General features: G+C 38.0%; 1 protein-coding gene across 2 annotated transcripts in view; it reads right to left on the minus strand.

Annotated features, from left to right (window-relative positions):
* The window catches only part of LOC136874611 (zinc finger protein OZF-like), an 86006-nt gene extending 66871 nt beyond the window's left edge, over positions 1 to 19135 (minus strand). Inside the window, exons 1-3 of one of the 2 annotated variants that reach the window (XM_067148244.2) lie at positions 19031 to 19135; positions 12346 to 12476; positions 3637 to 3732 (exon numbers count right to left, since the gene is read on the minus strand). In XM_067148244.2, coding sequence (XP_067004345.2) covers positions 3637 to 3732; positions 12346 to 12411 — 162 coding nt within the window. In that variant the 5' untranslated portion in view covers positions 12412 to 12476; positions 19031 to 19135. Of the gene's footprint in view, positions 1 to 3636; positions 3733 to 12345; positions 12477 to 15560; positions 15685 to 19030 lie in introns of those variants that run through there. The other variant, XM_068227694.1, reaches the window with a different exon arrangement.
* Positions 19136 to 23232: the final 4097 nt, after the last annotated feature.

The raw sequence follows: 23232 nt of genomic DNA on the forward strand, positions 1-23232 counted from the left end.
CATGGTGGTGTTGCAAACAGCCAAGCTCATGGGGAGGAGGAAACTGATGTTGGTGAAATTATGCTTGAGGAAGTGGAAAGGATAGTAAATAAACTCCATTGTCATAAGGCAGCAGGAATAGATGAAATTAGACCTGAAATGGTGAAGTATAGTGGGAAGGCAGGGATGAAATGGCTTCATAGAGTAGTCAAATTAGCGTGGAGTGTTGGTAAGGTACCTTCAGATTGGACAAAAGCAGTAATTGCACCTATCTATAAGCAAGGGAACAGGAGGGATTCCAACAACTATCGAGGTATCTCATTGATTAGTATACCAGGCAAAGTATTCACTGGCATCTTGGAAGGGAGGGTGCAATCAGTCGTTGTGAGGAAGTTGGATGAAAAGCAGTGTGGTTTCAGACCACACTGTGGCTGTCAGGATCAGATTTTCAGTATGCGCCAGGTAACTGAAAAATGCTACGAGAGGAATAGGCAGTTGTGTTTATGTTTCGTAGATCTAGAGAAAGCATATGACAGCGTACCGAGGGAAAATATGTTCGCCATACTGGAGGACTATGGAATTAAAGGTAGATTATTAAAATTAATCAAAGGCATTTATGTTGACAATTGGGCTTCAGTGAGAATTGATGGCAGAATGAGTTCTTGGTTCAGGGTACTTACAGGAGTTAGACAAGGCTGTAATCTTTCACCTTTGCTGTTCATAGTATACATGGATCATCTGCTGAAAGGTATAAAATGGCAGGGAAGGATTCAGTTAGGTGGATATGTAGTAAGCAGTTTGGACTATGCTGACGACTTGGTCTTAATGGCAGACTGTGCCGAAAGCCTGCAGTCTAATATCTTGAAACTTGAAAATAGGTGCAATGAGTATGGTATGAAAATTAGCCTCTCGAAGACTAAATTGATGTCAGTAGGTAAGAAATTCAACAGAATTGAATGTCAGATAGGTGATTCAAAGCTAGAACAGGTCAATAATTTCAAGTATTTAGGTTGTGTGTTCCCCCAGGATGGTAATATAGTAAGTGAGATTGAATCAAGGTGTAGTAAAGCTAATGCAGTGAACTCGCAGTTGCGATCAGCAGTATTCTGTAAGAAGGAAGTCAGCTCCGAGACGAAACTATCTTTACATCGGTCTGTTTTCAGACCAACTTTGCTTTACGGGAGCAAAAGCTGGGTGGACTCAGGATATCTTATTCATAAGTTAGAAGTAACAGACATGAAAGTAGCAAGAATGATTGTTGGTACAAACAGGTGGGAACAATGGAAGGAGGGTACCCGGAATGAGGAGATAAAGGCTAATTTAGGAATGAACTCGATGGATGAAGCTGTACGCATAAACCGGCTTCGGTGGTGGGGTGATGTGAGGCGAATGGAGGAGGATAGGTTACCTAGGAGAATAATGGACTCTGTTATGGAGGGTAAGAGAAGTAGAGGGAGACCAAGACGACGATGGTTAGACTCGGTTTCTAACGATATAAAGATAAGAGGTATAGAACTAAATGAGGCCACAACACTAGTTGCAAATCGAGGATTGTAGCGACGTTTAGTAAATTCTCAGAGGCTTGCAGACTGAACGCTGAAAGGCATACCAGTCTATAATGATAATGTATGTATGTATGTTAAAATCTTTCTAGTGCTCGTTATAATAAATTCTAGAAATTTTAATTTTATTTTTATATCTCTTATTTATCAACCCACCGTTCTGATTATTACATTGAATTCTGATATTTAAACTATGACATATGTTGTTATTTCTAATAATTGTTCCATTTCTTGTACTGTGTAAGGCCCGCTCCACAGTTGCAGTCATCTGAGCTTAGTACCTGCCCAGATATTCTATCACTTCCAATCCTACCTTGTGCTATGTGGCATCCCTCAGAAGTTGGTGTGATGTTCACATTAGGATAACCAATGAACTTTCTTGTTGGTGTGCTCGCAATTGATACTGATGCTTGCTGTGTTTTGCTCTCACTTGTTTTGCTGTCATGGTGTTCGAGTGTTGGTACTTCGCAAAATGAGTGGTATCATATTCTGTCCGAGGACAAACCATCTGATTTAGTGTTCAAACGACTACAAATGAATACAATCTTCAACAATTCACTTTGTTGGCATGGACCCAAATTGTTAACTAAGATGCCTTGGGTTGGCCGAAAGCAATACATGATGTTTAAATTTATATCACAGAATAAATGCCACCAATGCTTCTTACAGCCATGCATGATGATCTATCCATAACTAATGTTTTGAGATTAAGCAAGGTACAAAGAGTAGTTGCATATTGTTTGCGACTTGCCTCATATTGTTGTAAACAACACATGGAGTGAAATTAAAGTTCACAGTTCGTATTGAATTTGAACACTGCACACAAATATTGCATTAATGTTAAGTAGGACGCTATCAACTTATATTAAGACTATAAACCCAATCACAGATCAACAAGCCAATCTTTATGTCAGCAGAGGACTGAACAATGCCCAAATTCTAGTGGAGTCAAAACACCACTTCTACCTGCATCCATACCATCATCTAACAAAGCTAATATAGTTAATGTTCATGGCAGAACACCTTCGAATACTTCATCGTGACACTCCACTCTTAAACACATCTCCAATTCAGAGAAAACTTTGCATCCCATCAGCAAAAGGGAAGCCACACTCGTGCACGTCACAAGTGTTGCAAGTTGAATGCTGATACATCTGTACGATTCATTTGAAATACAGCAAGGGTGCATGTAGCCGCGGCGCACCCATTCCTTAACAGTGGAATAGAATATTTTGGACCAATGCTCATAAAAAACGTAGTGAGGTCGAACAAGACCACACTGCCTAGCTACCAAGGCCCTCTACATAGACATGATACCTGATTTGCCCACAATTACATTTCTCCTGCTCTTCGTCAACTTCATTCTCATGGAAGTCAACCCATTAACATTTACAGCGATAATGGCAAGAATTTCTTTGGAGCAGCTAAAGTAATCAAAGCAATTCTGCAAGACAATCCTTGGAAAAAGCAATACTTCACTACAACTGCAGGCACGGGACTGACATGGCAACCTATCCCTCCTGCAGAATCACACTTTGGTGGAATCTGAGAAACAGCCATCAAGAGTCTGATATATCACTTCAGAAGTGTGATGGGTACTTATTGCTTCACCTACAATGAACTGACCACTCTTGCAAAACATGTGCCCTCTCAACATAGTTCAATAATAACCCTTCCGACAAGTCTTACCTAACTACCATACTTTCTCGTATAATTGACCCCCTTGCATAATTTACACATCCCAATATTTTTCTTTGACAGTAATAAAAGAATGTATCTTATAGCAAATTTGTGTTTGAAAGTATTTGCGCAGTCAAAAGTATTAGTAGCAATAATGCCAGTTCCCAAATGACATGCATTAGAGGTCTTTCGAGCCATCCCATTTGCTATGTCATACCTAATGCAAGATCTTGGAACAACATGAACGAAATATGAAAATTAGGCAAGTAAAGCGTTAACCTCATAAAAAAAGTATATTCTCCATAGTACTATCAATCATACACATCAAAATGAAGGGTCAACCATTGATAGCTGATGAGCCACATTCTAACCATTTTCATTACACTACACTGGCTTATCAAATTATGTACATTACCTCAAATGAACAATCCCCTGTTGGCTCTGGCTCAGTTAACTCTGATTTGGCTTCTTTTTTCAGAGTTATAATTTCTGGCACATGTTCAATAATTTCCTGTGGAAAAGAAGATATATTAGGTAAGCACGTAACACACTACTACAAATACAGTCATCAACAATAGAGCATGGGAATTCATTACCTGCCAGTTTTACAGTTAATTTGAAAATTTTGCGAACATTTAGGGAAGGTTTCTACCAGGAGAAAATTCTTAAAACCAAAGGCTGTATTGAGATTGGTGTTACTATTCTTGCTCACACCCAATGTCATGGAAAGGACAAGAATATTATCCTAATATATACTGAGAAAATTTCCTAGGCATACCAGAAGATATATTGCATCCTACCAGAGATGGAATGGGAGCCATCTTGCACAGAATTTTGGAAGTAAGTAGTCAGAGACATGAACACTAAATCATATTGCACCCAATTACTGCATCCAGTAGGAGAGTTAAAGAAAACTCTGACTACTCATGACGATCTCAGAATACATCTTGACAAATCTAAGCTTAACATGGAGTCAGAGAAAGGGTACGGTGTTCCACAACTGTGACCTATCAATATCTCAGGTGGACGTCTCCACACACATACCATACGATGTGAAAGATTAAAAAAATGTAATTCACTTAAATCTATATCCTTAACTTACACTATCAATAAATAACCTTATCAAATGGTAAATTTTTACCTAAAATCGTTTATTAAATAACTAGAATACCTTGGAAAGAGAAAATTACTGTGACATAAATCATTTCATAATACTTGATGTTCAAATAAATTTCATAGGAAATATTGTTTACAATATAGTATTCTTTTATCATCTAAGTATGACAATCCACTTGCTTTAAGATTAATTGACCTACATTCAATATCTATTTTGTAATAATTATCCTCACTTCCTTTCCAACACCTATCCACTAATATGTAAATTACTAGAAACAAAACTGTTTTCAACATGACTATTTATCAATTTCCTAATTTAATTTTGTAACTACACCATAACTTATCTATCTATCCTCATGACTAACATTTGAAATGTCGTGCTAAGTTCCACATCTTCCCTAAACAGCAATATCTTGCATCTAATAACCTGATCTTAATTCATTGGGATATTTCAATCATATCATAATCTCCAAAATGAAAATTTCTGACTGACTTCTAAGTCTACCAATTCTTATTTGATTACAGCTTTTAATCTAAAATCATGTGCTCCAACATCAATGTAGTACAACACTTTGTTGCTTGTTTACAGCTCCTTAAATTCAATGAACAGCTTGGCAACGACTGTCACACAACAACATTACATTATTTCTCAATATATTATTATTATATATTATCATATTATTATATTAGACACACGTGAGATGTTTAATATAGGTATCACCTAACATATTAATCATTATTGCATGGATATACCACAATATAAGTTGGACAAAGCTTAGCATTCACTATTCTAGGTCAGATATGTCCTCATACACTTCTATGTTTCCTCGATGAAATTCCTTAATACTTCAATGTAGTCAGTACGTGACCCTATTTACATCTGGTATACCAATCTATTTCTTTCTCTTCAATGATTATGCACTTCATTTACTACAACTCGCAGCTTATATATTTCAATTTTAATCCTCTCTGTATATTTTCATTTCTTCTTAAATGTCTCAACCTCTTCTCATAAATACATCTCCCTCGACAAGGCATATATAACTATAGCTATTGAAATTACACTGGGTCATATATTATTTCATTACGAGGACATCTAACTCCCGAGTTTACCAAAACATTGCTCCTTGCTTTTGAATGACAATGAAAACACACACCTGCCTGCATATCCATACTTAACCTTACATATGCTTTTCACGCTAATCATTAGGTTGCCTGATGCATTATAATATCTAGTTCTCAAAAACTGCTGTTCTCTGACATAGTAAGCTTTACCTATTCAATAACATCAAGGACACATCTGTCTATCTACAGCATTGTATGCATTCTATAGACATTGAAAACTGCTCCATTCTTACTATCAACTCTGATTTAGGTTAATATGTGAGAGCTTAATTAAAAATTTCCTTTACATTGAATATATCCATACTACAACTACATACTCTCTGTTTTAGGTTAGAGACATTTTTTTAAAAAATTATTTCAAGTAAGAACTGTCATTTATGGGAACTTAGCTCAATCATTCTCCACTTTGGGGCAACTCAGCTGCCATCTACCCTTGGCCTGTTACTCTCTCGGCCGTCCAGAAAACCAACGACCCGCTGCATTCTCATTTCCCTCTCAGGTGGGACCGATTCTGTGGTGTCTAACACATCTCTAGGGCCAACCACTCCACATTTAGCTAGGATTCATAAGGATCTTCTTGCCTGAACTCATGTCAAAAGAGAAATGTACAGATGAAATATGGGAATTCACATCCATATCCTTATAAAACAGATAATATATATTGCTTTTCTGACTTTGTTGTTCTATATAAGACTGCTCTGAATTGTTTCATGGGAATCTTGGTATTGCTCCCAATCAATATTTTATTTCCAAGATGATCAGGTTTTAACAATCTGCTTGTTCTTCCATGCTAATTTCTATTTTCTATTCTCTCTTCTTGAATATATCTTGGATACCACTTGGCAATCTCGATATTTCGCAGACTACTGCTATCTCGGCCATCATATAGCGCAACTTCCTTCTGTAGTGCTTTTCGTTTTCTTCCCTTTAGATACTACTTATTATCTATCATTAGATATGATTTAAAACTTGTTGTCCATTTGCTTTTCTTGGCGATGTTGTAGTAGTTATATCATCCTTTTCTTAACAATCTAGCTTGCTCTTCTTTTCCACTGCTTCTGCAGTAGCTTCTGCAGCTATCAGGAAAGATAGGGCTGACCAGGAGGGGAGGGGATCAAATGAGGTGGGTAGGGTTGAGGCTCTGGTCATGGGGGATTCCATCGTTAGACACGTGGGGAAAGTGTGTGGAGGAAAGGGAACCAGGGTAGAATGTTATCCAGGAATTAGGTTGAGGCAGATGTTGAGGAAAGTAGAAGAGAGAGAGGAGGGGAAGGAGAAAATGGTAGTGTTTCACGTTGGTACCAACAACGTAAGGCAAGCTGATATAAGTACCAACATAGTTGGAGATGTGTGGGATCTGGTAAATGCAGCACGGGTGAAGTTTAAGAAAGCGGAGATTGTTATTACTGGAATACTGTGTAGGAGGGATACTGACTGGAGGGTGATTGGGGATTTAAATGACACTATGGAGTGGGTATGTGGGAAACTGGGAGTGAAACTTCTAGATCCTAATGGGTGGGTAGGAGATAGGGATCTGCGCTCGGATGGCCTTCATTTAAACCGCAGTGGTACGTATAAGTTAGGAAATTTGTTTGGAAGGGTAATAGGGAGGTACATTCAGGGAAACGGTATGGCCTAGGGAGCGGTGATAAGGGAACAGGGAACTGGAAATCAAGTAGGGATGACATAAAATTGTTAGTGTTGAACTGTAGAAGTATTGTAAAGAAAGGAATAGAATTAAGTAATTTAATAGATATATATTCACCAGATATTGTAATAGGAGTTGAATCATGGCTGAGAAATGATATAATGGATGCAGAAATTTTCTCAAGGCACTGGAGTATGTATCGTAGAGTTAGGATAGGAATGGTGGGAGGGGGAGTGTTCATTCTGGTGAAAGAAGAATTTGTAAGCTACGAAAAAGTTAAAGATGAGACACATGAAATTCTAGGTGTAAGGCTCATTTCTAAAGATAATAGGCAACTTGATATATTTGGAGTGTACAGATCAGGAAAGGGTAGCACTGACGCGGATTCAGAATTATTTGATAGGATAGTCAGCTATGTGGGAAATGACATGGAAAGAAATGTAATTGTAGCTCGAGATCTGAATTTGCCAGATGTCAATTGGGAAGGAAATACGAACGATAGGAAGCATGACCAACAAATGGCAAATAAGTTAATATGGGAAGGACAGCTGATTCAGAAAGTGATGGAACCAACCAGAGGGAAAAATATCCTGGATGTGGTGCTGATAAAACCAGACGTGCTCTATAGGGAAACTGAAGTCATAGACGGTATTTGTGATCATGAAGCTGTTTTTGTCGTAGTTCAAAATATATGTGATAGAAAGGAAGGTCTTAAAAGTAGGACTGTTAGGCAGTACCATATGGCTGATAAAGCAGGCATGAGGCAGTTTCTAAAAAGTAACTATGATCGGTGGAAAATGGTAAATAAAAATGTAAACAGACTCTGGGATGGGTTTAAAGAAATTGTTGAGGAATGCGAAAACAGGTTTGTACCTTTAAGGGTGGTAAGGAGTGGTAAAGACCCACCTTATTATAATAGAGAAATAAAGAGACTAAGAAGGAGGTGCAGACTGGAAAGAAATAGAGTTAGAAATGGCTGTGGAAGTAAGGAGAAATTGAAGGAAATTACTAGAAAATTGAATCTAGCAAAGAAGGCAGCTAAGGATAACATGATGACAAGCATAATTGGCAGTCATACAAATTTTAGTATTTTAAGGCAGAAACAGGTTCCAAGAAGGACATTCCAGGAATAATTAATGAACAAGGGGAGTGCGTATGTGAGGATCTTCAAAAGGCAGAAGTATTCAGTCAGCAGTATGTACAGATTGTTGGTTACAAGGATGATGTCGAGATAGAGGAGGAGACTGAGGCCTAAGAAGAAATTAAATTTACATATGATAACAATGACATTTACAGTAAGATACAAAAGTTGAAAACTAGAAAAGCGGCTGGAATTGATCAGATTTCTGGGGATATACTGAAGACAATGGGTTGGGATATAGTACCATATCTGAAGTACTTATTTGATTATTGTTTGGTCGGAGGAGCTATACCAGATGAATGGAGAGTTGCTATAGTAGCCCCTGTGTATAAAGGAAAGGGTGATAGACATAAAGCTGAAAATTACAGGCCAGTAAGTTTGACATGCATTGTATGTAAGCTTTGGGAAGGCACTCTTTCTGATTATATTAGACATGTTTGTGAAATTAATAACTGGTTCGATAGAAGGCAATTCGGTTTTTTTGAAAGGTTATTCCACGGAAGCTCAACTTGTAGGATTCCAGCAAGATATAGCAGATATCTTGGATTCTGGAGGTCAAATGGATTGTATCGCGATTGACCTGTCTAAAGCATTTGATAGGGTGGATCATAGGAGACTACTGGCAAAAATTAGTGCAATTGGACTAGACAAAAGAGTGACTGAATGGGTTGCTATATTTCTAGAACATAGATCTCAGAGAATTAGAGTAGGTGAAGCTTTATCTGACCCTGTAATAATTAAGAGGGGAATTCCTCAAGGCAGTATTATCGGACCTTTATGTTTTCTTATATATATAAATGATATGAGTAAAGGAGTGGAATCGGAGGTAAGGCTTTTTGCGGATTATGTTATTCTCTATAGAGTGATAAATAAGTTACCAGATTGTGAGCAACTGCAACGTGACCTCGAAAATGTTGTGAGATGGACAGCAGGCAATGGTATGTTGATAAACGGAGTTAAAAGTCAGGTTGTGAGTTTCACAAATAGGAAAAATCCTCTCAGTTTTAATTACTGCGTTGATGGGGTGAAAGTTCCTTTTGGGGATCATTGTAAGTATCTAGGTGTTAATATAAGGAAAGATCTTCATTGGGGTAATCACATAAATGGGATTGTAAATAAAGGGTACAGATCTCTGCACATGGTTATGAGGGTGTTTAGGGGTTGTAGTAAGGATGTAAAGGAGAGGGCATATAAGTCTCTGGTAAGACCCCAACTAGAGTATGGTTCCAGTGTATGGGACCCTCACCAAGATTACCTGATTCAAGAACTGGAAAAAATCCAAAGAAAAGCAGCTCGATTTGTTCTGGGTGATTTCCGACAAAAGAGTAGCGTTACAAAAATGTTGCAATGTTTGGGTTGGGAAGAATTGAGAGAAAGAAGAAGAGCTGCTCGACTAAGTGGTATGTTCCGAGCTGTCAGCGGAGAGATGGCGTGGAATGACATTAGTAGACGAATAAGTTTGAATGGCGTTTATAAAAGTAGGAAAGATCACAATATGAAGATAAAGTTGGAATTCAAGAGAACAGACTGGGGCAAATATTCATTTATAGGAAGGGGAGTTAGGGATTGGAATAACTTACCAAGGGAGATGTTCAATAAATTTCCAATTTCTTTGAAATCATTTAGGAAAAGGCTAGGAAAGCAACAGATAGGGAATCTGCCACCTGGGCGACTGCCCTAAATGCAGTCAGTATTGATTGATTGATATTCATATACACGCACAGAGGTGGAGCAGCAGGCCTTTTTATACAAAAAAAATTGATCACGCTCTTCTTCTCTAAGTTAGGCCCATATTAACTTCTAAATCATACTCTTGTTCACCTTCGCTCTGCCTACATCCATTTCATGAAAATTCATTCCTACCATTAGGCGACAATTTTTCATATGACCTAAAATGCAATGGCGCATTTTGAACTGTTTTTATATGTCCAATCATAATAAAAAATGTTAGAGATTGTTTGAACCACATAAAAAAGTTAAAACTGTTATGAATTTGTTGACATGTAGTGGGAGATATAAATCCTACATACTCAGCATAGAGTTTGTTTACAGACAGATTAAAATACCTTAACATATCTGAAGCACATTCTCTACTCTGGTTTTGCTGAGCTCAAAAGTGCTACATACTGCCTTGGGACAGTTCCATTTCAATCAAAATAATTCAATGCTTCCAAGTATTAAAATGAAAAAAAACAAACATGAAAGAAGCAGGCTGATCAGTCATATTCCAGTGTAGTGTTCCATGAAGAACTGTGGGGATGAGAACACCATCAGTGGTGAGCCAGCAATGTTGGCAAGTACATCTGCTGTTTCAGAGCCTCTTTCATGATCCATTAGGATGTCATGAAAGGAAAGCGCAATGGAAATTTAGAGAGCTTTCATTTCTTATTATACAAAAGTTGTTAAAAGGTACAGACAGATTAAAATACCTTAAAATATCTGAAGCACATTCTCTACTCTTTGCTGAGCTCAAAAGTGCTACATCATGTCTTTTGAAATTCAATGTTTCACTTAGAATAACTCTGCACATTCATGAAGAAAAAAGTTGTTTCCGATATTGGCACAATTTCTCTAACATAATTTTGATATTTTTACAAGTGGTGGCAGAATGATGTGCAAGAATTCAGTATAACTACACACATGTGCTGGAATAATTCAGCTTCTTCAAATACCTCTAGACTGAAACCAAGTCACACTTGCCAACATGAAATTAGCATGTCATCAATTTATCCCCTGATCTATCACATGAAGGGGACTGAACTGAAAGCCACACACACAGAAGATCACAATGGACCGAGTTCAGGGTAGCAACAAACAAAGCAAAGGAAAATGATGATAATTGATCACTTCTTCTCCGAAATCTTTGACTGCATCCCCGCCTTCAATATAGTGTTTGCTTTAGACATGCTATACTGTGACAGTATTTTACTTTGTGCTCACCCAACATTAGCAACATTGTGGAGAAGTTTAAATGATGAAAATCTTACCTGGAATGTCTTTCGGAGGAAAAATATGTTCACTATGATAGCCAGGGACCTACTGGTGATACCTAGTTAAATCTTGCACCCACCATTGTCCATCAGTTCAGCAGCTAGTAGCATTGCAACTGGCTGACATGAAAGGAAATGATGTCAATCCCCAAAAAATACCATTAGCAAACCATGCAGAATAAAGACAACCACACAACCTTCTGAAATCCATATCAGTAACTAACAACAGTAACAAAAAACAATGGACAGTCAATCAATGCATACTTAGCACATGAAAGGCACTGAAGCCCCGATCTTGAGACACTGCCTATCATGACTTTCACTAGCTGGACCTAACATACGCTCCTTCACTATCAAACACGACACATTCATTCAGCTTTTTACCACTATCAAACATAATATGCACTGCTGTGAAAATAAAAACCTACAACCTATTTTCCAGTCAGTGACCAGCTCAGGGATGGAATGAATGAAGCCCCCATCTTGTGGCGAGAATAGGAATTGTGCCCGCTGACGGAGCTTGTCACACTAATCTGGGGCAATGATTAATGACTGACAGATGAAATGATATTAGGGAGTGTTGCTGGAATGAGAGATAACGGAAAAAAAACGGAGTACCCAGAGAAAAACCTGTTCTACCTCCGCTTTGCCCAACACAAATCTCACATGGAGTGACCAGTATTCAGCAGTGAGGGGCAGACGCACTGCCGCCTCAGCCACAGAGGCATCGAATGCACTGCTGTTTCCCCAGTAAATGTTACAGGACAATTTGCCACTTTGTGGCCCTAATCTGAGGGCTTCTGACACCAGAACCTTTTTGCTCACCCATGAACAATGATTTTGTCACTAGCCAGACCCAAATATGTACATCTATACTGCTGTTTGTAGTGCCTAAGTGTTGGCAGCCTAGTGTAGCACGTTGTCACATATTTTCAGATAAAGAAACGTAAGAGAGACATACCACACCTAAATGCTCATGCTGCAAGTGGTGACTGCTGGTGTTAATATTGGGTGAGCATACAGTAAATTTTGCCCCTGCCAAATTTATTCAGCTACTAAGGGTTAAATTCTTATCCCTGTAAAGTTATCTGGAATAAGACTTACAAGTGAAGCATTCCCTGTTCCTTCAAGCCAGGCTGGTTCCTCTTTGATCTTTGTTTCCAGGTTCATTTCGCACTGCAAGTGAAGTAGTGTAGAAGCTACTGGTATTGTTGATTACTTCCAATGACCTTACACTGAAAAATAGGCCAAGAAAATATATTATTGTTTTGCTGTACTTATTTTCTCGGTTATTTATCAACAGACTAAGCAACAAGCCTGTAATAGTACATGATTCTCAATATCATGATCATAGCAAAGAAACTCAAATTTTACATGAATGTTGATATTGTGATCATACCTATAGAGCCACAAGTCTCTATGACCGATACTACAATCATAGCCAAGAACCTCCAGTTTTAAATGACTGCCATTACAGTGATCAATTTCACAGGATATCTAATTTAATATCACTGACGATAACGTGATCATGGCCACCAACCCCCAGTTTTACATGACAGCTGATAATGCAATCATACAGTTTTACATAGAAATGAAACCACAGCATGATGAGTTATCAATTTAAAAATTAAAGGTAACTAACTGATATGAAATGAACAATTCCCAGTGCCTTGAGATTTGTTCTATCAAACTTTTCTTCCTTGGGATCAATTTCTCTCAAACTGTTCTCTCATCAAGCTGATCAACTATGGGCCTATTGCAGAAACAGTGTTTAGACGATGTCTATGGTTAAACAGTGTCTAAGTAGATCTGTCGCATGGCAGAGACATTATTTATCACTTAGACACTGTCCAAAGTCGATGTTCAAGATGTCATTTTTAAGCACTGCTGAGAGCAATGTTTAACCTCAAAATAGGAGTGAATCGCAGTCGTCGGTTGTTTACTATGGAGCATGGAATTTATACCGCTACGTTGAGACGATTCAGGAAAGAAATGTTAGATGGCCTCCTGTACATCGCCTACGAGATCAGAGCAATCCTTTCGAAATGTACGGGGATGCACAATTTAAAACACAATTTTACTTTTCAAAGGAAAGTGTAAGGGAACTGTTGCGCGATGTGGGAGAATTAATCAAGCATGACACAAGAGGTAGCCCATTACCTGTCACCCTGCAGCTCCTTCTGACTTTATGATTCTTGGCAAACAATGACTTTTATGATATGTACGGTGATATGGTAAATGTCAACGCAGCAACTGTGTGCCAGATGGTGGATCGTGTTGTTTGAGAAGATTTATTAACTGCCCTAACAATGATGACCTACCTGCTATCAGAAATGATTTTGCTGTTGTTTCCAGGTAAATAGGCCTAATCTTCTTTCTGTGGATTGAATGTAATGATCATCTCTGTAATGTGTGAGCTCATAAACGTGTTAACAATTTACAGTGTGGAAAATAATTGTTATTATTTATAGGGATAACTTTCCCAGAATAATTGTGCCATTGTCTGTATTCATGTCAGAATAACTTGTCCCGATCGTCAGAGAGCTGTTACGTAGACAACCGGAAGGGATTCCATTCTATTAACTGCCAAGTAAGTGCACATAACACTAACACAAAACAGCACTTATTTTTCTGTAATGGCTGTTATTTGTACTCATCCTAACGACAATACTCTTATTACAGTTACACTTCATTATATGCCATGTAACAATAGTGGACATAAACGCGGTCTAACCAGTTCATATTAACACTCATTTACAACATGTAGTAACAACAGCAACCACTACTAGTAGTAGTAGTAGTACTACTACTACAACTACACTTGAAACCTACTTACAGCAGTTATTTCATTGCAGCTGATATGTGACACTAAGATGACAATAAGGTGCATTGTTGCTCGTTGGCCTGGCTTAACTCATGATAGCAGAATATTTCGAAATTCTATTATCCACGAACGCCTCGAGATGTTAGGGGACCTCTTGTCAGAGTTTCTGGCTACGCTTGTAAGAAGTACTTACTCCGATTCTGAACACAAGGAACGCAGCTGATACTCGTTATAATCGAGCTTATGTCCTTGGCAGAAATATAGTGGAAAGAACTTATGGGTTCGTGGAAAAGAAGATTTCCCTCTCTTACACAGGGTTTGTGAACGAAAGTTTGAAAAACCCTTAAAATCATCGTGGCGACTGCTGTGTTACATAACCTTGCTGTGCAGCGTGGTGAACTAGACTTGGAGGCAGACTTATCAGATGATGAAGTGCCTGTTCATCCAGTACGAGATGATGTGATAGGAAACATATATCGTCAGCTCATAATTGATAATTACTTCACCCGCTAGAAATCATGCTAAGATAAGATCACATCAAGTGAAACGAAAATATGTCATTTACTCATTAATTATTATTTAACATGATTATCAATTAATTGAATGATACCACTCTGGCAAGTCATAACCATTTTTTTCATTTCCTGTTCAAATGAATAAATGTCTAACAGTGCCTTCCTTGCTTCTAAATCTAACACACGCAACTGTCTCTTGTGCATTTCTTGCATCATTTTCACTGCCTCGTCCTCTTAATCTTTCTCATGTAGCCTTTTCCTGGACTTGGCACTGGAAGTACACGAAAACATAGACCATGTTTAGAGATTATACTGTACTTTTCCCTACGAAAAACAGAGGTTAAATGCAGTAGAGAACAGAAAATAATTCAAATTTCTGACCACAACTCGCCTTAGAGTCTGGGGTGAAGATCTCTCCCCTGTGAATTTGATCAAGTGCTCCTGTTCCACCTCCCTAACTTCGGCATCAGGACAGTAAACACTCTCCACTGCACACTTGCTGAGCAGCGACAGCGTTAACACATTCCACAGGGATCTGTTTTCATACAGAGCAAATAAAACTTTCATTAAGCAATTTATTTACAATGCATTTCCTACATCAAGAGTAATGCTCATTGAACAGTATCCATTATATGTATGTAAGAGAGTTCTCCCTCATCATCATCATCACATGGCTTTTCGAGAGGTTCGCCTGAATCGCCTAACACCAGCAGCACATTTTCCTCTAAAGGACTCAATGGGCTTGGTGGAGGCCCACCTCCTGTTGTTTTGGATTTTTTTTCTTTTGTCATCCAAGCTGTTTTTAGATTGGAGCTTCAGCCTCCACCACAGCCCTGTAAAAATACGCCAATACATTTTAGTGCTTGCCTATTGAGTCAGTTTTTGCCTTTATTTTGGTTCAACATGATTAGTTTTCCAATATAGAACAGATTAATTCTCACTGGAACAAATAAAATCTGCAAAATTAACTTGGAACTTACCCAATAGAGTCTTGCTGTCACGTGGGGGGCTCTGAGGAAAACTGCTGTTGAAAGCCTCTGTAACCTTCTCCCAGGCTACCTTCTACTTCTGTATTGTATTGCTGTTGAATGCCTTACATTCCACATCATCATTCAACTTAACAATTTCAGAAAACACTATTTTTTCTTCACTTGAAAAGTCTTCTGAACATCTTGCCATTTTCACAACACACAACAACTGATTCAAGATGGTGCCTGCATTGGTGAGTTTTCATTGCTCCCAGCTGGCAAAGAGTAGCTTCAAAGACACTCCTATTTCCGTTCTGCAGCTGATATGGAAACATCAATGATGTCTTGTCAATGTCTTGATAAACACAGGCTGAACATTGTTTAAGCATCGGAACATCAAACATGACTTAGACGTTGTTTAGTTAGACATTGTCTAAGCCTTAAAATTAGTCACCGTTTCAGCAATCGGCCCTATCTCTTTATCTGAGACATGTTCTATCCATCTGATCTTCAACAACTTCCGATAACACAACATTTCAAAGGCTTCAGCTCTGTTTTTCTCAGCAACAGTTATTATCCATGTTTCATTCCCATACAGTGCCACACACTAGACTAAATGTTTTTCAATCTTCTGAATCTAAGGAATGTAATGGAGAAAAAACTGGAGTTCAGGCAGGATTTTTATAGACATTGAGAAGGCATAATATGTCATATTATGACAGTGTACCATGACAACTGGCCTTGGATGCATTTATAAAAAATGAAGGCAGGCAGAGCAGAACAAATTATCAAAGCCATATACGAAAAGTGAGCACGTACTATGAGAACTATGACAGGATAAACAAACTGGTTCAATGTAGAAACAGAACATCAACAAGGATGTGTATTATCCCCCTCCCACTCTTCATTACAGTCGTGGATGAAGTCCACAAGAGTATACAACAAAAAGGGAAGCAAAAGAGACAAACGCCTTACTCTTTGCAGATAACATTGTAATATGGGGAGAAGATGAAACGGAAGTACAAGAAGAAGTTACTGTATTGAATCAGGAGGCAGAGGAATATGGAATAAAATAAGTGCAGAGAAGTGTATGATAGTAGTGGTGATGAGAGGTAATACAGAAGGAAGAGAGAATATTGAAGTAAATGGAAGACCATTAGAAGTTGTGGAAAGAGTCAAGTATTTGTGGACTATACTTGCAGAAGATGAGAAAATAATATATAATCATAGTTATTTGCTTTACAGCCAACGTAGGCCCTACTGGTTTTTTTTATGGATTTCCAAGACACCAAGGTGCCAGAATATAGTTCTGCAGGATTTCTTATGTGCCAGTATATCTACCTGCATGAGGTTGACGTATATTTGCACCTTCAAATACCTACAGACTGAGCCTCGTTCAAACTTGCCAAGTTGGTTTCAGAAAGCGAGCGCCTCAACCCTGAGTAGATTGGAAAATAAACAGAGAATTTGGAAAGAGAACTGAACAAGTTTTACCAATGTGTGAGATTTATAGTGCAGAACTGGAACATCCTAAGGAAATGCAAGAACATTCTGTACCCAATGTGTTACACTTCAATTTTGATATATGCGACAGCAAATGGACAGCAACGAGACATGATGAAAGCAGAATCCAAGCAGCCTAAGTGAAATTCCTTAGAGGAATAATTGGGAATACATGAAGGGATAAAAGCAGAAGCACAGAAATTAGGGAGAGAATTGGAATTCCTAAATTGCAGGACAAGGTAGAGTCCAGTAACCTGAAATGGTATTGATACATGAAGAGAATGGAAGAGGATAGAGTTCCAAAGAGAGTATTTAGAGAGAAAATAATAGGAGAAAGACAACGGGGAATGCCCAGAAAGAGGTGGATGGATACCGTGAAGGAGAGTACAGAAAAGAGAGGAGTAAAAGTAGAAGAAATATTGGAGGAAGGAAGCGAGTGGTGGAGAGAGAGAAAACTGAGAAGGTCCTCGATTCACAACTCAACCCACAAGACTGAAAACGGAAAATGAACAAGAAAAATCTGTTCAATGGCAGAAAAAAATTATATAACACTGCTATCAGCTCATTACATTGAACAACCTTTCTTTGTCTGTGCATGTCATGTCTAGTGACAGAACTGAGGGGTGCTTACCACAGCGCCCCCTGAAGGGAGTTCCGTGTCAGACATCTGCTTTAAATGTTTAGCAGTTTTTATTGTTCCCTGGTTGTACGAAACTTGTTTGTGTTTAATACCTCGAGTAGAGCCGCACCTAATTCATTTCCTTCAATAGCAGTGTTCCTTAGTCAATGATATTTTACTGTAAAAGTATACAACTACAATTTCTCACTCATGTAATATGGGCTTTGTTCCTGTGGCCAATTGTGTTTATCTTACTTATTGCCAGGGAGCGTATTTCTGTGTAAACATATATCTCTTCAGGAAATTATGATTAAGTGTATTTTGTACATTTCAACATCGGGGACACTTCCTAAGTGTGCCAAGTTTACTCGTTCTGGCCATCAATGGTTATTCTGATAATATATTATTGGTTTTACTTGCCCCAGCATTTGCTTAATGAGAAAATGGGAAACCACAAAAAAGATCTTCATGGCTGCCGGTGGTAGCAATCGAATCATGCAAACTCACAGCAACTCGCCCCAAATCATCCAGCCAACTCACTCGGTCCTCCAGAAGTTCTTTAACACACCGATAAATAACAGGAAATATCTTACAAAAGAGAGGCAGGCTACTGTTACGATAAAACATGAGGAATAAATACTGGATACAGCTGTTGTGGGGTAATGATCTCCATAACAACACTGATATGCCAAGAATTCAAAACATTCAGATAATCTTACAGATATCCTAAATGGAACAACTTGCAAGATTCCAAGCCCTACTACCATCTTTCGTAGCCTACAGAGTGAAGAAAAAAAAAACATCAACATTCACAGCGTCACTTATAGACCGCACACAGCGGTACATAACACATCACCACTATAATTACAATTACACACTTAATCTTATAATTTCTTTCTAAAATCCCCATCCTTAATTCTTCAGGTAAGTAGTGCTTCAGGAAAATTATCCATCCCATTAAATTCAGATACCCGATTCAGTGAAACTGACATACATACACTGCTACAGCACAAGAGGGAAAGACTTGCTAGCAATTGTACCGCAGAAACCAGGATTTTTCAATAAGAAACCTAGTTATACAGATCATCAACATGATCGTTGTTGTAGGGCCTACATTTTCAGTTTTCCGCGTACTGTTAATGAGCCTCTTCAACTTCTTCCTATCCATATACAACTATAGGTATAAATTATTAATGCTTAAGTAAAAATAGCGTTTAAGAAAGAAAAAAATAGAGGTATCTCGAAACATATAGAAATCTGAAACTGAGAAAGATTAGTAGGTACGGAATTTTACTTCTTACGTTTCCCAATTCAAATTTATAATTTCGGCAAAACTACATGATTGAGACTTGAACATTACCGACTATATGTTACAGCTTGCGGAGAAGGCGAGAAATGATGGAAATCACAATCTCTCAATCAAGAAAATCTTAGAGAAGTAACACAAATAACGGAATAAGCTGTAGAGTCCTACTGGCTGATACGCATCTTCTGGAACATGCCGCTCACTTCGAAAACGAAACAAACATTGCGATGTATCAATCAATCACTACTGATCTGCATTTAGGCAGTCGCCCGGGGGCCCTGTTTCATAAAACATCTTTCACTAATATTATTATTAAGAAACCAATAATATTAACTAATAATATTAGTATTATATTTCATAAAATTATTAGTTAATATTATTATTTATTAGTTTATGACTCAAAATTATTAGTAGATGTTCCTAATAATATTAGTAAATTGTTTCATAGACAACATGACTAATAAAAGTTACTCATATTATTAGGATTATTTCCATGAGTGTATTTTGACTCATAATTCATATTATTAGTGAAACCAAAGTGAGCGGTATTTTAATATTTTGGCTTAAAATCATGAAGATCACTGAAACAGTCGACTCTGATTCAAATAGTGATAAGGAATGAGTGTAGGCATTCACCGTTCAATAAATGTTACGTCAAAAACAGCCTGTACTGACATGTAACAAACATATGAATACCGGTACAATGGGAGATTTAGGTTAGATTACATAACTTTTGAGTATTTGCTTGATAGGATTGGTAGGTAATAGAATGTTCCACTGCAAAGAATGAAGCATAACCTTAAAATAGCAGCTTCGCATTGCACTCCACCGGTTGGTAGTGATACACAGTATCATTGTGTTTCTCTAGTGCAGTTCTGCTCGGAAACTCCTAGTATCTTTTAAAGTCTTGGCTTATATCACCAGTAAACTGGTGATGATTATTGTTTTAAGAGGAAGTAGGCTACAACTAGGCAACCATCATCTATAATAACACTAATGAGATAGAAAAATGGAAAGGATCCAACATTTTGAAAAATGAGGGTATCGGCTAAAGAAAGAGAAGGGCGTGAAAATGAAAGGCTCTCTCGGCCTCGCAACCTAATACTGTCAGGGTTGGAAAAGAAAAAGCATTGACCAAGCGAGGTCAGATAGGATAGATTGAAGTGAGGAGCCTGCCAGAAGTAAGTTGAAGCAATGGCAGGACTCATCTCAGTTCCCCATGTTCGCCAACACACGCTCCTAAGTTGAGAGCCCTGGGCCCCCTTTTAGTTGCCTCTTACGACAGGCAGGGGATACCGTGGCTGTTATTCTACCGCCCCCACCAACAGGAACAGTAAAAAGAACAAGGAGAGTTGTAGTATGCAAAAGGCTGAAAATAGGTGACGCTTTAACTCAATCACTTTCTTCAAAGAAATTTTCTTCTCTCTCATTATTTTCACTTCTTTTATTCATTTTCATATGTATTGAAGTCACAACATCGAAAATATCAAGTGAGCCTTTTGAACATGTGGATTAATAGTCGGTTGTAGTCAAGCATTAGTCTACTGCTAGGAACAAACCCAAACCACGAACATATGCAACAGACCGATTCTAACCTCCATTTGTATCAGTTGACTAATGAACTAATATTATTAGTGAATATATTTTATTAGTCATGTGTAAATCTTTATGAAACAGAATTTGGTTAACTAATAATTATTTTTATGAGTTCTAATATTATTAGCTAATATTATTAGTTAGTTTTATGAAACAGGACCCCAGGTGGCAGACTCCCTATCTGTTGTTTTCCTAGCCTTTTCTGAAATGATCGCAAAGAAATTGGAAAATTACTGAACATTTCCCTTGGTACATAAGTTATTCTAATCCCTAACTCCCCTTCCAATAAAAAAGATTTGCCCCAATTTGTCCACTTGAATTCCAACTTTATCTTCGTATTGTGATCTATCCTACTTTTAAAGACACCACTCAAACTTATTCGTGTACTGTTCTCCTCCCACACCATCTCTCCACTGACATACCGGTACCACTTAACCGAGCAGCCCGCCTCCTTTCTCCCAAGTCTTCCCAGCCCAAACTTTGCAACAGTTTTGTAACCCTACTCTTTTGACGGAAAACACCCGGAACAAATCGAGCTGCTTTTCTTCGGATTGTTTCCAGTTCGTGAATCAAGTAATCCTGGTGAGGGTCCCATATACTGGAAAAATACCCTAGTTGGGGTCTTACCAGAGACTTATATGCCCTCTCCTTTACATCCTTACTACAACCCCTAAATACCCTCATAACCATGTGCAGAAATCTGTACCCTTTATTAACAATCATACGGTATTTATGTGATTACTCCAATGAAGGTCTTTTCTTATATTAATACCTAGGTACGTACAATGATCTCCAAAAAGAACTTTCACCCCCATCAACGCAGTAATTAAAACTGAGAGGACTTTTCCTATTTATGAAACTCATAACCTGACTTTTAACACCGTTTATCATCATACCATTGCTCACCGTCCATCTCACAACACTATCAAGGTCACCCTGCAGCCGCTCACAATCTTGTAATTTATTGCTCTGTACAGAATAACATCATCTGCAATCAGCCTTATCTCTGATTTCACTTCTTTATTCATATCATTGATATACGGTACATAAGAAAAACTAAAGGTCCAATAATACCGGTACTGCCTTGAGGAATTCCCCTCTTCATTATTACAGGGTCAAATAAAGCTTCGCCTACTCTAATTCTCTGAGTTCTGTTTTCTAGAAATATAGCAACCCATTCAGTCATTTTTTCCCCAGTCCAATAGCACTCATTTTTGCCAGTAGTCTTCCATGATCTACCCTATCAAATGCCTTTGATAGGTCAATCGCAATACAGTCTATTTGGCCTCCTGAATCCAGGATATCTGCTATATCTTGCTGAAATCCTACAAGATGAGCTTCAGTCGAATAACCTTTCCTCAACCCAAACTGCCTTCTGTCAAACCAATTATTAATTTCGCAAACATATCTAATGTAATCAGAAGGAATGCTTCCCTAAAGCTTACATACAGTGCATGTCAAATTGACTGGCCTGTAATTTTCAGCTTTATGTCTATCACCCTTTCTTTATACACAGGGGCTACTATAGCAACTCTCCATTCATTTGGTATAGCTCCTTCAACCAAACAATAATCAAATATGTATTTCAGATATGGTAATATATCCCAACCCATTGCCTTCAGTATATCCCCAGAAATCTTATCAATTCCAGCTACTTTTCTAGTTTTCAACGATTGTAGGTATCTTACTGTAAATGCCATTGTCATCATAAGTAAATTTTAATACTTCTTTAGTATTACTCACCTCCCCTATCTGGACATTATCCTTGTAACCAAAAATCTTTACATACTGCATGCTGAATACTTTTGCCTTTTGAAGATCCTCGCATACACACTCCCCCTTGTTCATTAATGATTCCTGGAATGTCCTTCTATGAACCAGTTTCCGCCTTAAAGTACCTATCACTGAAATATAGGCAATTAGGTAGGTATTACCTACAGTTCAATGGTTCCTATACCAAATACAGTAGAGACAATACGCGGCATATAGTGGGACAGCTATTAGAGCTCTCTCTAGCGGGTAGACCTGACAACTACTGATTCTGCCATAAGAGCACGTGCATTTGTGTGTGAAGTTTTTGGTGTTATTTATGCATTTTCAGTGAGTTGACATAATTAAATAGTAGCGTGTGTTATTCCTTGATATCTCCTCTCAACATGAGGGGAAAGGTATGTGCTGTGTTTGGCTGCAGTAACTATGAAGTAGGGAAGAATGCGCGGTCTTCCTTTCGCTACCCTCGTGACAAGAAAATGTAAGTAATATTTTGTTTGTAGACCTATATATTCTTCCAGTGACACAGAGATTTTTATACTTCATAATCTTCTGACCTGCTCGATCCATATTTTAACTGGCTTAAAATATAAAACGCATATCTTATTGTACAGTGCAGCAGTTAACCTTCAATACCGATGTGTTGTTGTAGGTGTGATCTGTGGGTTTTGAAATGTCACAGAAGTGATTTGGATGAGGTGTACGAGAAAGAAAGGACGTTACGCTTATATAAGAATTATAAGATCTGTTAAGATTATTTCAGGCCAGCGACTTTAAAAGTCCTCGACTATACAGCCAAGGGTATGTTATATTTTTACTCTAACTGTACGTAAATATTCCTTAAAGCATCACTATCGTCAACATTTTCACACTTTTCTTTCTCTTATCCC

The sequence above is a fragment of the Anabrus simplex genome, chromosome 5 (assembly GCF_040414725.1).
Source record: "Anabrus simplex isolate iqAnaSimp1 chromosome 5, ASM4041472v1, whole genome shotgun sequence".
Lineage (NCBI taxonomy): Eukaryota > Metazoa > Arthropoda > Insecta > Orthoptera > Tettigoniidae > Anabrus > Anabrus simplex.